Genomic DNA, 15682 nt, shown 5'->3' on the forward strand with positions numbered 1-15682 from the left:
TCGATGAAATCTCATTCGTCATCTTGAGGCTTGTGTCTTCGGCTTTGTGCTTCTCGGAGTAAGCACAAAGCCGAAGATACAAGCCTGAAGATGAAGAATGAGATTTTGTCAAAATGTTGCCAAGATACTTCCAATTTTATGTGGGAGAAAACTTGAATAACCAAAGATCCACATACAAATACCCGCGAAAATCTCAGAAAACATATATATATATATATATATATATATATATATATATATATATATATATATATATATATATAAATAAAATCTGGAGTTAAAGCTCATGTCAGTAATAATTATTACCTACAGATTCTCCATTCATGTTTGCCCTGATCTATGTATTTTTGCTTTTTGTCATAAAAACAAAACAAAAGCCACTTGCTTATGTATGAGAATATTGATTTCTCCAACTAAAAGGTGGAACAATAAAAGGTATAATAAAATAGGAAAATATACAATATTGCAGCTTCAACCCAAATCTTCACTGATCTTATTGATGGATGGACAGACAGTAAACATTTTAAACTGCTGTTTTTCCCCTCTTTTGAAAGTGTTAATGTTTTCTGTCCCATAATTCAGTTCTACACTTTGGATTCGTTCTCTAAATTGGCCACATCACCATTCCTTTCTGCTTGTTCTTCATGGCTTTTAGCTTCCTCTCCAGCCTCCAATTCAGCATGTTGATCTAATTGGCTTGAGACAGACCAAGTAAGAGGTAACTCTGCTCGACTAGCCATCTCTGCCAATTCTTTGGCGCTATAAGATGGGGTGTTGGTTTCATATGTCTCATGGAAATTATTATAATCAACTTCATAAAATCCATCCTCTAGAGTGAGAACAGGTGTGAAACGATAACCCCACAGAATTTCACTGGTAATGTAAGAACTTCGGGCTTGGCATGTCATCCCTACAAAGAAAGAAGAGAAAAATTAGAAGGATTAACTAGACTCAGTAGTACTAACATTTATTTATTAATTAATCACATTTATATAGCTGGCCATCTCACACCATATGACTCTGGGCAATGTACAACAAATAAATCTTTTATCACTAGTTTTAATTGCTTTTGCTACTTGGAATGCTTTTTCATAGAAAAGTGGAATAAAATACATTTTTAAATAATTATACTTACTACAGTTTTATACTTAGCTAAGCTCCAAGGAAAAGCATGGCAGATTTGTAAAAAAAAATCAAGGTTTAATAGCATGCAAAAATGATGTCTTATATTCAATTTAGAAAAACGATTTTGCAGATTGTCCTTGTTTAGCAAGTGCCACATATAGTGGCTTCTTTTTTTGGTGGTAATTTTATCAAACCCTATAATTATAACAGTAAAAACTAATTCAAACTGAAGAAATATATAAAAAATAAAAAGAGTAGAAAGTGCAGAAAAGAAAGAAAAAAAGGAGAAATAGAAAAAGGAATAGAAAAGAAAGAAAAGTAAAAATATAGTAAAGAAATAAATATATGAGGTGACTTTGCACCTTCATCACAAATATAAACAATTTAGTAACTTATCTTCTCTTAAAAAAACAACAAATGGTTTCTTCTTCCCATATTCCATAAAGCAGAGTCATTTGAGTTCTTGTGCCAGCAAAAATTCACAAAGGTTTACCAAAGATAATAACATATTTATTTTAATCTTGATCAAATAAGCCAACTATATATTGTTTTATTTCTAACAAAGAATCTTTAGCCCATTCAAATTGTGTCATAGAATTTAATTTCTTTTCATTGTTTTGTCACTTCTCACAAGATTCTTCAAAACATGCCTCTTTTGTAAATCCAGTACAAGAAAATTATCTTGTATTGGAAAATGCCAGGATGGCATTCAGACTTGTTCCTTTGGTGGGTGAGATTCTTTCTGGCCAATAATCTTGTAGAGCCTCTTTGCTCAGTTCTTCTCTCTTCCAAGCAGGCCCTTGCATTGAGATGAGGTGTAAGCTTCACCTCTTCATCTTCTGTGGCTGCCAGTAGCACAACACACACACACACACACACACCACACCACACCACACCGCACCACACCTTCCCTTCAAAAGAGACAATAAAAAAGTTAAGAAGGAAACAAAAAGACCAGAATAAATCCTCTCCAGCATAGGGATTAACACTCAGCAGTCAAGCTGAAAACAAAACCCTAACAATCACTTCTACCAACCCTGGCAGGGCAAGCTGCTGTATATAAACTAGGGGCAAACCCCACATTCACTCACACTAATAATGATACTTAGTCTGGAATGAAACATCTGCAAGTGAACAAGCAGGCTCAGAGCACCAAGGGCTCTACAATTCAACCCTGAGCTACACATATTTGCATCTATTGGGAACATATAATTGTACTTGGGAGATTGCTGTTGATATGGTAATAACCGGGGTGGGATTCAAATTTTTCAGCAACTGGTTCTGTGGATGTGGCTTAGTTGGTGGACATGGCTTGGTGGTCATGTGACTGGCTGGGCATGGCCAATTCAATATTACTCACACAAAGGCACGTATCTCCTCGCCTGGCCTCTCATGACTGTGGGGATGCTACAACAGTTGTAAGTTTGAAAAATGGTCATAAGTCACTTTTTTCAGTGCCATTGTAACTTTGAATGGTCACTCCACACAAGCAAACTACCAGCAAAGGAGAGGGAAAAAACTCCAGAGAAGTTCCTGAGACAGGAAGTCTAGTCCTGCCAAGAATGTAATAAGGGTTAATGGAGAGGCAGTTTCTGTAAGCAACACCAGAATGTTTCCTTCCTGCCTTCCTTACAGGATTAGGCCAGTAATTTCTTCTAACAACCAGTTCTCCGAACTGCTTAGACTGTTAACAACCGGTTCTAGAGAATAGGTGCGAACTGGTAGAATCCCACCCCTGGTAATAATCACTGTTTCCAGTATTTCTGCCCTCTATTATTATGCCCAGGGACTTAACCCTATAAGGTCTAAAGATCAGGTGAATCACCACCTGGTCTTTTTGAGAACTCATCCATTTGATGCATGAAGTACATCATTATCTACTGGGCAGGTGGGATTCTGGCATCTAATTCTAGTAACTGAGACACCAATAGCAGACAGTTAATGCAGTTATTTTTTCTGACTAAGCCTTCTGTTTCTATACGTGAATTTACTGCTGAAGTACAGCTCACCAAGTCCGAGAATATAAAATAGTTTTCATACCCTAATACTGGTAGTGTGGGAAATAAGAATTTGAAATTTTAATACAAATTTAGTTGGCATATTCTACCTAGTAGGTTAATAGCAATGATTGCAATACAGCAGTTAAGAATACAATTTGTTCAAAAGCAATAGAAAGTGATAAAATGTACTATATGTTAAAAGTAGCCACAACTAAAAGTTGATTAACATAAATCCAAATTAACAAACTTGATTAAAATAAATTGAGGAACAAGTAAAAAGAGTTTACCTTTTAACAATAAAAAACAAATGGTTGAGTTGTGGCTACTATTCAGTTTCAGGACATAGTCGGGCACCAGACTTCTCCCTCTCTCTCAATTCTTATTTTGATACTAACAAGTAAATAAAACAGAGCTGCTTGCACAGTCTTCTTGCCATTTTGTTTGAATCTTCCAATAATCCTTTCTGAAGGCAGAAACATATAACGCCACCGTCTCATAATCTCCCACCAACCACCAAAGCAGCTTCAGGGCAATTTTACTGTTCCATGTTATCTCCTTGAGGTTTCAGTCCATTTCAGGTAGCATGCTTGTATTTGTGGAATGCTACTAATTAATTGGGTGTTTCACAGAAGCAGGACTGCCTTTTCAAATAAACCATTGCTGACTACATTCTGTAATATCTTCGAGAACTAACTTTAACCCTGACTGCTGTAAAAGTACATATAGTGCTATAATAATTATATACTTATACATAGAAAGAGCTGGTCTAAAATCGTTTACAAGTATGATTTTTATTTCACTGAATTTCCTTCTTTTCCCCATGAATGTGTTTTAAAAGTCCAATGATGTATTGTTTTATTCCCCGCCCCATAACCTGAGATAGAATATTTTCTCCTCTAGCTTCCAACCCCCCCACACTCCGCAATGATCTGTTCAGGGAGTGCATATATATTATCTGGAAGTGTAAATGTTAAGGGTCAGGTGAAATAATTTGCAGGTGGTTAGCCAAAACGTTTTGCATTATTTTTGAAAATGGTCAAGAAATTGCAAGTGACTATTGGAGAACAAATTTCCCTATCTTTTGATTGCCAGTAAATTTGAAACTGGATCTAAGACAATTCTGTAACAAATTATAAAGAAAACAATCTGAAAGAATCATTAAATAACATAAACATGAATTTGTCAGAGTTAATCTTCTCTCATATATGAATTGGATGACTATCTTAATAGAATGTGGGAATGCTCTAGATGTAATTCATCTCCACCTTGTTTTCAGTAAAGATACAACAGTGGGAGGGCTCACAACTTTGTTGCTTAGAGTTTGGAGTGATCCAGACTCTAATTGAAGAGGGTACCAGTATATGCAGCTGTATTGGGCATCAGAAAAGTGGAGTGTCCTTAGCAGGACAGCAGGCAGAAACAAGCTATGGTCAGTGATCTCAGGAGTAGCCTGCACCATTGTTCCATCCCAAGCTTTATTTAACCAAAACCACTGCCAGTGGAAGGAATATTCCTTGTTTTAAATAAATTCTTCATATTTTCTTTTTCCTCATAAGGAATGTGCCATACTCAGATGAATGAGGAGTGCAGCCAACACCCATTATTTAATAATAATGTTGCTGTATCCGTTAGATTATTCTGTGAGATTTAGGATCATTATATTAGGAGAAGAGTCAGAAAAAGAAACTATGTTCCACTAAATGTTTTGTCTCTCATAGTTTCTCTTGCAGAATACAAATATACAATATACACACCTATTTCCTTGTAAATGTCTACATATTAGAAAGGATATTAATGCCAGGATGATAATGGTTCACTGCATTTTGTCTTCAGAATAAAGAGAGACAATGTTTCTGTTTTCAGCCATCTGTTTAAATTTGTCTAATTTTGGAATACTTGGGATTACTAATAAAAATCAATAATAGGTTGATTTTACTTAAGACCCCCTTTCTTTTATTGGAAACTCAGTAGACCCGCAGATTCAAATAATAGGAAACCCTGGAATGCAGATGCAAATTTTCATACATGAGCAATTGTGCAAAATAATACTGTAGATGTGGGTTAAGAGGAAGATTTATCATGATTTGCTAACTGGTTAAACAATACAAATAAATAGAAACTTTAGTTGTTCTCTCTGCTAATGATAAACTTTCATGGCGATGGGTTTTTCTTGCTCTTCTGTTTTCTTAGTATAATTGAAATGAAGGCAATTGCTACAGCAGTTTTGTATCAGTCTGTTGATACTGAAATGTACTTTTGATAACCAGTTGCTATTTACATTTCAAAATGTAACCACTGCACTCAGAAATTTCTTTTGCCCACCTGCTTAAGAAGATTCTGTAGAGTGAAGTGTTTTAAAACTAAAGCTAATAAGAAGCCAGTGAAACATCAACACAAGAGCCAATTTGCTTTAGTGCAGGGCTGTCACACACCCGGCCCTCAGGCCAATGCATCACATGCTGGCCACATCCACTCCCGGTTTAGCCAAGGGGAAAAAAGTCCACATCGCGTGACGCTGCCATGATGACATGAGTTTGACACCCTTGCTCTAATGGTTAAAGCACCAGGTTAGAAAGTGAGAGACTGTGAATTCTAGTTCCACCTTAGCCCTGAAAGTCAGCTGGGTGGCCTTGAGCCAGTCACTCTCTCTCTGACCAACTCACCTGGCAGGGTTGTTGTGGTAGGTAAAATAGGAGGAGGAAGGTGTGTTGGAAAATAATAAAGGCAGGATATAGAATAACAAAATAACATAATTGAAAAGGATTTTGGATGTCTTCTTATTCCTCCTTAGTTCTAGGTTGGTTCTCTCCTTGTTTAAAATAGGTTGATATCCTCTTCCTTGTGACCCCCTTAAACACTGGAACACTGCTACCATATCACCATCTTTGTTACTTTTCTCTTTCTACTGCCTCAGCATATTTTTTTATTTCGTGGCAACTAAAACTGGATACAATATTTCAAGTGCGGTAATACCAAGGCATTATGAAGTGGTATTAGCACTTCATGTGGTCTTGATTCTATCCCTCAATTAATGGAGTCCAAGACTGTGTTGTCTTTTTTGGCAGATCAGTGCAATGTTGCCTGATATTTAAATGATTGTCCACTAGGACTCCAAGATCCCTCTCACAGTTAGTACTATTGAGCCAGGTGCCACCTATTCTATATCTGCATTTGGTTTTTCTTGCCTAAATGTAGTCCAGCAAGTTAGGCAGTTCAGTGGCTTTCAAGGAGGACAATGAGTAACAAAAATGAGGAGGGCTGGGAGAGAATGCAAAATACAGCTTTGCATTCAACAAGCTTTGCATCCAACAAGAAAAGAGGCTACTATTTTCTCCCCTCTCAGTTTGAATCTCAACCATCCTGACTGTAAACTTAGAAATCACCTCTTATTTTCTGACATTAGGAGTAGTGTCTCATGGTGGGAAAAGATATGTTGGAAAATCATCCTTCCTTTTATGATAACTTTCATCCCTAACCACATTCATATTTGCACAATCATAACCTTTTGAAAGGCAAAAACTTCAGGATGCACTGTATTTGTAAGACATATTTACTCAGTAAAACTATATCTGGTGCTTTCCATCAATTCCTTTCTCTGGGCTTGTTTGATGTACTGAACCATAAACTAACTTTACTACTTGGATTCCCAAACTGGCTTAGCTAAAACTTGGTTGGTTAATTTATGGTGCAATGTCTCATGCAACTATTCTGAGGGCCTGCTAAGTTATTTCCTGGGATATCTTTTTTTATGGTTCTCTAATCCTCATTAGATACTGTGCATCCAAAAAATAAATATGCTAAGGCAACACAGAAGAATGAAAAGACCCATACCTAAGTGCAGCTATGTCAGAGTGAATGCAGCAAGGTATGTTAAATTCAACTTTCTGATTATTGCTAGTATTTCTAACTTGGCTGCCTTCTTTATTTTTTGGAAATTGCTTAGTTATACTAATGTAGCTTTTAATTTTAATACCAGCCTTACAAGATTCAGGTAACGAGTCAAGCAGAATTAACTTTTATATTGAAAGTGAAGGAATGGAGAAATGTGGGGACCATATTCAAATTCCATTTGAGTTGACAGAATAGTATTGCAATGTGTTTGTGCTTTGTTTAATTATACTGTATTATCTCATATTCATCAACAGGTGGAACAGCTGCTTTTTCTCATGCATTTTGCTTTCCATGTGATTAAATAGGTGGCTTTAAACATCAAGCCAAAAAGAGGAAGAAGTCAGAATGCAAAACATAATTATTTCCCACTATATGTAGATTACCTGTAATAAACTGGAGAGTCAGTTCGGTCTAATGATTATGGTAGCAGGCTAGAAACTGGGAGGCTGTAAATTCTAGTACTGTGTTAGGCATGAAAGCTGACTGGGTGACTTTAGACCACTCCACGCCTAATCTGACTCACAGGATTGTAACTGTAGGGGGAGGAGAAGGAGTATGGTTTGTTTGCTGCCTTAGTTAGTTATAAATATAATAAAAGTGGGATATATAGTAAATAAAAAGAAAATGCAAGTATCTTACATACAAAAGATATGAGCTGTGAGGTAACATATACTGAAATCTTAGCATATTTATTTGAAGTGTAACATTATCAAAACAGCAGAAAATATAAAACATTGTTGTTAATGTGAAATACTGCTATTTCTACTTCACAAATCTAAAATATGGGACAAAGCTCACTTCCAATTCTGGGTGTTGAAATCCAGACATCCTAAAGTTGCCAAGATTTAGAACCACTGGTTTATATTACCTCTGGCCCCATGAAACTTTGACTGGGTTTGCAAATTCTGGGCAACTCCCACTGAGGTTTCAGTACAACAGTCTAAAAATATATATCACTTGAAGCAAGACAGCCCTGTGAAAAATCAAAAGGTACAAGACAGGTTCACAAAGCTATTTCAAATCACTGATATGGAAGGAGTGATATGAATGTTATCATTCTGCTAACAATAGATTGAAAATAGTAGTTGCAAAATAATTTTGCACTAAGTGACTTGATATTTCTGGCACAAATAATATACTCCTAGGACTTTCATGGGTTTGTTGAAATGATCGAACTATGTATTTCTAGCTATAAAAGCCTTATTTGGAGGCTTTTATTTCTAATAAAATAAAATAGAAATAACCCTCTAAACTCATTGAAACAAAGTTTCTTTGGTAGGGAAGAAGTTGATCGTGAGACATACTCTGGCCATGGGTTTCCGTGAGGGCTAGACAGGGGTCGGATTCCAATTTTTTAATAACTGGTTCTGTGGGTGTGGCTTGGTGGTCATGTGACTGGGTGGGTCAAAAGAGAGAAACTCACTTTAACAATGCTCTGGAGCAGGGGTTAGAGTAGATGACCTACGAGGTTCCTCCAGGCCCTGGATTGCTGTGATGCTTCAAAGCATCCTCTGAAGCTGCGTCTAGTGCCAGGCTTTGTGGTCCTTCCTTCCCTCCTTTTTCTCTCCCTCCTTCCCTCCATTCATCCATATCTCATTCACTTTCCCTTCCCTCCCTCCCTCTTTTTTCTTTCTCTTTCCCTTCCTTTCCTCCCTCTTCCTTTTTTCTTTCTCCCTTACCTCCCTCCCTGTCTTTTTCTTTCTTTCTTTCTTTCTTTCTTTCTTTCTTTCTTTCTTTCTTTCTTTCTTTCTTTCTTTCTTTCTTTCTTTTTCTTTCTTTCTTTCTTTCTTTCTTTCTTTCTTTTTCTTTCTTTCTTTCTTTCTTTCTTTCTTTCTTTCTTTCTTTCTTTCTTTCTTTCTTTCTTTCTTTCTTTCTTTCTTTCTTTTTCTTCCTTTTTCTTTTACTGTTGCCTCCCATGCCCTATTTTGTGCCTAGGAAGCTCCCTTGAGCCTCAGGAAAGCCAAAATGAGGCACAGGGGGGCATCACCCCCCGCATGCCCTGTTTGCGCTGCACACACACCCGCACCCTGTTTTGGGCCTAGGAAACCTCCCTTCACTTACCTGAGAGCCAGAACCAGGTGCATGGGGACTCCTGGGAGGGGAGGGGAGGGGAGGGGTGGGACCAGCTGCTCTTCGGAACTACTGGTTGAATCCCACCCCTGGGGCTAGATTGCCTACAAAAGGGTAATAAGTAAAGGTTACTAAAAAAAAATCTCTACTTGCCAAAGGCAAAGGACAAGTAAAAATCCTCAAATACCTCAACCAGGATAGCATCAAAAAACTCCCCATTGAAAAGAGATACATGAGTAGAATTTAATGGAGAAGACAGATGACAAAATGTTGTCTTCACTGTTTTAATTCATTGTCTTCAAATTTCGTTGATTTTTTTCTTTTTCTCACAGAAAGGGAGAACATATAGCACTGTTCTTAAAGGCAAAACATGCCAAACAATTATACATTTTCTGTCTCAGTACTCCATTACAGTTCCTTAAGCAATGTTAATTTAGAACACATTGATACATGGGTTGCCACATGCAACTCATGGCTTTATGTGCCATTTTTCATTATCTGACATTACCCTAGCAGTGTAATATGAAAATAGTTGGGATGCAAAACATTTTCTGTTGACTCATGTGTATTGTTCTTAGATTAAATAATTTATTATTATTAATTAATTATTAATTATTAAAAATTAGATTATTAAGTATTGTTCTTAGATTAAAAGTTTCCCTTTGTCATTTTCAAAAATACAGTTTTGTGTTTTGATGGGAAACTGAGACACTGTTATGGAATAATCCCAACTTTTTTGTTTTCTGAAGTCCTAGGAACATTTATTGTTGACAGATTTCATTTTTATCAGTTAGAATGATAAATTGATGTTTCTAGCTAAGCATTGGTAGCGGTGTCATAGCAATTCATCCAATATAGATGATGAATTTCATGGATGCTTCACTTGTAGGACTGAAAGATCACTCAGTGAGCCATAGGGCAAATATATCTATATCTCCAACCAGTTTGGGCATAGTCTATTCAACTATCCCCACTCTAACTTCCTTCCAGACAAGCTGAGATTACAATTTTCAGACAGCCTGGCCTTTGGCTTTACAATCAAGGTGACTGGGCTTCTTACAATGTTGAATGAAATGAGCTGCATTACCATAATGTGGAAATTGCTTTTGGCGTTGCAGGGAGAAGGAGGAAAGTCTCAGCAGTGGGGAACCAACTGGCAAAATGAGAGAGGTGGAAGAAGTATTAAGGTTTGCTGCAAGAGAGTAAATGGAGAATGAGGGCTAGAGTGAATAATAACAAGCACATGGTGGAGATGAATAGCAAATTACTATGAGATGCTGTGCTAGGGTGCACCGAGATTACATAAAACATTTAAATGGCTTCAAACCAAGTTATAGCCTTATTCCTTAGGTTGACAAAAATCCCAATGTTTTCACTGACAGAAAAATATCCATAGTGTACTTCAATTACAAAACATTGTCTTGATATTTAATACTCTTTCTATATTTTCTCATGCATATCCAGTAATAATTTTGGAACCCCTGAAAGAAATATTAATGGAAAACAGTGTTGGGATGTTAGCTGTTTTCAAAATTAATTAACAAAATACAAAGAGGTTAACAAAGAATTTGAAAATGGAAAAACCAATGGAATTGATGGAAAAGATGGTTGTAAGATTGAGAAAAACATGAGTTTGTCCAAAACAGATCATAGTAGACAAATCTTATTACTTTTTGGGGGGCAAAGTGATGCAAAGTGATTAGTCATGCTGTGGACATAATTTTTTTGTACTTCAGTAATGAATTTGCTAAAATAGACCACAACTTACTACTTGATAAGATAGAAAATTGTGGGTTAGAAGCATCACCACCAAATGGATTTGTAACTGACTGAGCCACCACCCTCAATGTGTGATCCTTAATGGAACTACATCTTCAAGGATGGAAGTATCCCTGGGATACTCCAGGGATCTGTTTTAGGCCCAGTATTCTTCAATATCTTCACAAATGATATAGATGAGGGGATATAAGGGGAACTCATCAAATTTGCAGATGACACCAACCTGGCAGAAATAGCCAACAATCCAGAAAATGGGCTTAAGATACAGAAGGATCTTGACAGATTTGAACATCGCACCCCATCCAATGTAATGTTCTGCAAAACAATGAATATTTATTTATTTACATTTCCTCTACACGGAGGGCAGTATGTAGTGGGGTACCCCAAGGCTCTGCCCAGTACTCTTTAATACTTCATCAATGATTTAGATGAGGGAATTGAAGGGAAACTCATCAAATTTGCAGACAACACAAAGCTGGCAGAAACAGTCAATACTCTGGAAGATGGGCTCAAGATACAGAAGGATGTTGACTTGAACACTGGGCCCTATCTAACAAAGTGAAATTCAATGTAGAGAAAAGTAACATTTTACATTTAGGCAAGAAAAATCAAATGCACAGATATAAAATAAGTGGTACCTAACTCAATAGAAGTAACTGTGAGAGGGATTCTGGAGTCCTAATGGTCAATCAGTTAAATATGATCCAACAGTGTGCTGCAGCTGTCAAAAACAGACAACATATTCCTAGGCTGCTTTAACAAAAGGACAGAATTAATATCATGTGAGGTGTTACTACTGCTTTATAATGCCTTGGTAAGACCACACTTGAAATATTGTATCTAGTTTTGGTTGCCATAGTATAACAAAGATGTTTAGATTCTAGAAAGAGTACAAAGAGCAACAAAGACAATTAGGGGACTGGAGAGTAAAACATACGAAGAATGGTTGTAGGAACTGGGTATATTTAGTCTAATGAAGGATTCTTCCACTATCTAAAGGGCTGCCACAAAGAAGAGGTGTATATTCTCCAAAGCACCTGAAGGCAGAACAAAAAACAATGGAAGGAAATTAATTAAGGAGAGATTTAACCTAGAAATAAGGAGAAATTTTCTGACAGTGAGAACAATTAGTCAGTGAAACAGCTTGCCTTCAGAAATTATAGGTATTCTATCACTGGAGATTTTTAAGACATGATTGGACAGTGATTTCTCTGAAAGGGTATATGACTCTTGCTTGAGCAAGGGGTTGAAGAACTTCAAGGTCCTTTCCAACTCTGTTATTCTGAAAATTCTGTGAAATACTTTGGCATCACTATGTCTAACATGAATTGTTTATTATACCAGATTATTATGTTACAATATGGAATAAAATTAAGAACAGGTTAAGATGGGAGAGGTTACCATTGTTATGGCTGAGAAGAATTTATGTTTTAAAAATGAATATGTTGTCAATATTGATGTTTTTGTTTCAAACAATACCATTATAAAAATCAATGTACCATTTAAACAATGGCAGAAATCTAAGTTGCACTGTAAGTAAAAAAAAATCAAGAGTTAAATATAAAATACTGTAAGATGCAAAGGAACCAGAAGTGGTATTCAGCAGATTCTGACCACTTCTGGAGAACCGGTAGCAGAAATTTTGAGTAGTTCGGAGAATTGGCAAACACTACCTCTGACTGGAGATTTTACAGTATGCCACATCCATCAAGCCATGCCCATAAAACCGGTAGTAAAAAAAATGAATCCCACCACTGAAAAGAACATTATGGGATGCAGCAGAAACCTGTGTTGTTGCATCTCCAGATGTAACAATAGAACACCTCAAATACTTGGACATATATGAGAACCAGACAATCCGCCTTAGCTTGGGAGTATTCAGATTTTTTTTTTCTGATTCCAGGTTTTGCCTGACACTGTTCTGTAACTATCCTATTCCAACCTCCATATAATTCTCCTTAGTTTGTAGACTTGATTACTTGTTGCACTGGGTTCTGGTAATTTTGAAGAACTGAGGAGGTGGCCTCCAAACCAGATATTAGGTTCTGAAACAGATAGGTGGCAATGTTGGATTGGCAAGCCAAGGCACACTTCCTATTGAAGAGCTCTGTTATGCTTAACAATAATGTTTAACATGCAGAACAATTATATCAACTTCTTTTACAGTAATTATTTTTCTCTGAAACTTTTAACATTAATTCACCTCCTGCAGTGGGTTTTTTTTTTTTGAGTTTCAAATAGTGTGTTTCAAATATGTGATGCTTATGTCAATGAGAAATTCTACTGCTGTGGATATATTACACAACACTCCCCCCACCCCCCTTATAAGTTGTCAAATATTTTCAGTAGAATAACTACATTTTTGACAATTGTTTCTGGAAGCAGATTAAACTGTCTTATTTTAAAATAATGTATCTCACTACAGCTTTATCTTTAATTATGTGGTGAGTTTGAAGTAGGCAACCAAACCTGCTAAAGGTTTGCTGTAACTATGAAGATTGAAGCAACAGAATGCTCAAAATTAGTTGGGACTGTACCTAGACAGCACTTATAGAGAAAATAAATCACATGATGTTCTAATAGCACAAATTCTATATACTGAGAACTATTTCTCTGTGAAATAGACTCACCTTTAAAGCTCTTAATATTAGAAAGATCAACTATATGAAGTATGAAATACCTCTAGATAATGGGTTATTCATATACACATACATACATACATACATACATACATACATACATACATACATGGCATTCAGCTTTGTTCTGGTATTTTCCCACGTCATTGTAGTTGTGCTTTTAAAGTTGTAGCAACGTTTTGGCAGAATCTCATTTGCCATCATTAGGCTTCTGTATTGTGTTCGTCTGTGAGCCAGACTTTTACAGACTTTTACTCACAGACAAACACAATACAGAAGCCTGATGATGGCAGATGAGATTCTGCCGAAACGTTGATACAACTTTAAAAGCACAACTATAATGACGTGGGAAAGTACCCGAACAAAGCTGAATACCATACATGGAAGTACCCGTGAAACATAAGAAAACATATATGTTTTCTGAGGTTTTCGCAGGTATTTGCATGTGGATCTTTGGTTATTCGGGTTTTCTCCCACGTAAAATTGGAAGTACTTAGTATATATACTTAGTATATACTAAGTATATATATATATGCTAAGTATATATGTGTGTGTGTGTGTGTGTGTGTGTGTGTGTATGTATATATATATATATATATATATATATATATATATATATATATATATATATATGTGGATCTTTGGTTGTTCGGTTTCTCCGCGTAAGATTCGAGTATCTAGGCAACGTTTCGATGAGTCTCATTCATCATCTTCAGGCTTCTGTCTCGCTCTGTGCTTTTCAGAGTAATGTGAGATTGCAGCTGCTTCCTCCTTTTAACTGCCAGTGGGGTGGGACTTGATTGGGTGGGGGCTTGGCTGTGTTCTGATTGGGTGGGGTGTGTTCTCATTGGTAGGGGTTTGGTTGTGTTCTGATTGGTTGGGGGTTAGCTGTTCTGATTGGTTGAGGCGTGTTCTGTTCAGGTGGGGGCTTGGCTGTGCTCCGGTTAGTCTTAGTTGCTGGGGATTTGAGCTGGTGAGTTGTGATCTTGGCTTGGCTTCTAGTTCGAACCAGAAGCCAAACAGCAAGATCACAACTCACCAGCTCAAATCCCCAGCAACTAAGACTAACCGGAGCACAGCCAAGCCCCCACCTGAACAGAACACGCTCCAACCAATCAGAACACGGCAACCCCAACCAATCAGAACACAACCAAACCCCTACCAATGAGAACACACCCCACCCAATCAGAACACAGCCAAGCCCCCACCCAATCAAGTCCCACCCCACTGGCAGTTAAAAGGAGGAAGCAGCTGCAATCTCACATTACTCTGAAAAGCACAGAGCCGGAGACAGAAGCCTGAAGATGATGAATGAGACTTCATCGAAACGCGTTGTAGATATCAATCTTACGCGGGAGAAAACCCGAACAACCAAAGATCCACATATAAATACCCGCGAGAACCTCAGAAAACATATATATATATATATATATATATATTCCTATTCCTTCATATGGCAAAAGCAAAATTAGAATTTAAATTGAGCCTAAAGTACAGTTGGTGGAATTTAAATGTAGATGTTGTGAATTTTAAAGCATACTATTGAGCGTGAAAATTAAATGTAGGCAGCGTACGACTAAACAATCAATCCACAAGACTAGAAGTCAAAAAAGCTTTGTAAATAGTAATCTGTTTGATAGCCTCAATAAATATCTAAATAGCATTCTCTATGCTGTTTACTGCTTTTCAGAACATTTTCTGCAGCTGCTAAAGCATGCTTTTCTTTTTAAAAATGTCAGCAGAAATAGTTCTGCAAATACTGGACTTGAACTGTTCATCTGTTGGCAGCATAAATGAAATCACAAGCAGATTTGTACAGATTAGCTATAAAGGAGTAATTTATCTTGTAAGGATTTTGTGATATTTTGTTCTTTTACAATGTGTAAACATCTTTCTTTTGTGGGGAAGAAAAGGTTGTTTAGAATGCTACTTCTATTTTGCTCTTGGGGAAGAATCAGTACTGCGGGAGGCTTACATAATGTAATAATCAGGAAGCCTGACAAGAATGTGACTGTTTTTCTCTAGTGAGAGTGACATCAAACTACTGGCTCCATTTAAACAGAACTAAACTCATTCTCTGCTAGTGAATAAAATGTAATGACATTTTCTGAACTAATCCATGACCTCCTGTAATTTCAGATGGTTGAAACTGTCATTCATAGAATGATGACATACTTT

At 36.8% G+C, this 15682-nt stretch overlaps 1 protein-coding gene across 1 annotated transcript in view; it reads right to left on the reverse strand.

Moving 5' to 3' along the window:
* Positions 1–227: 227 nt before the first annotated feature.
* The window catches only part of KCNJ6 (potassium inwardly rectifying channel subfamily J member 6), a 118187-nt gene continuing 102732 nt past the window's right edge, over positions 228–15682 (reverse strand). Inside the window, exon 3 of the mRNA XM_026700472.2 lies at positions 228–910. Coding sequence (XP_026556257.1) covers positions 585–910 — 326 coding nt within the window. The 3' untranslated portion in view covers positions 228–584. The remainder of the gene's footprint in view (positions 911–15682) is intronic.

The sequence above is a fragment of the Pseudonaja textilis genome, chromosome 7, assembly GCF_049901715.1.
Source record: "Pseudonaja textilis isolate UNSWEBS1 chromosome 7, rPseTex1.2, whole genome shotgun sequence".
NCBI classification, from domain to species: Eukaryota; Metazoa; Chordata; class Lepidosauria; order Squamata; family Elapidae; genus Pseudonaja; species Pseudonaja textilis.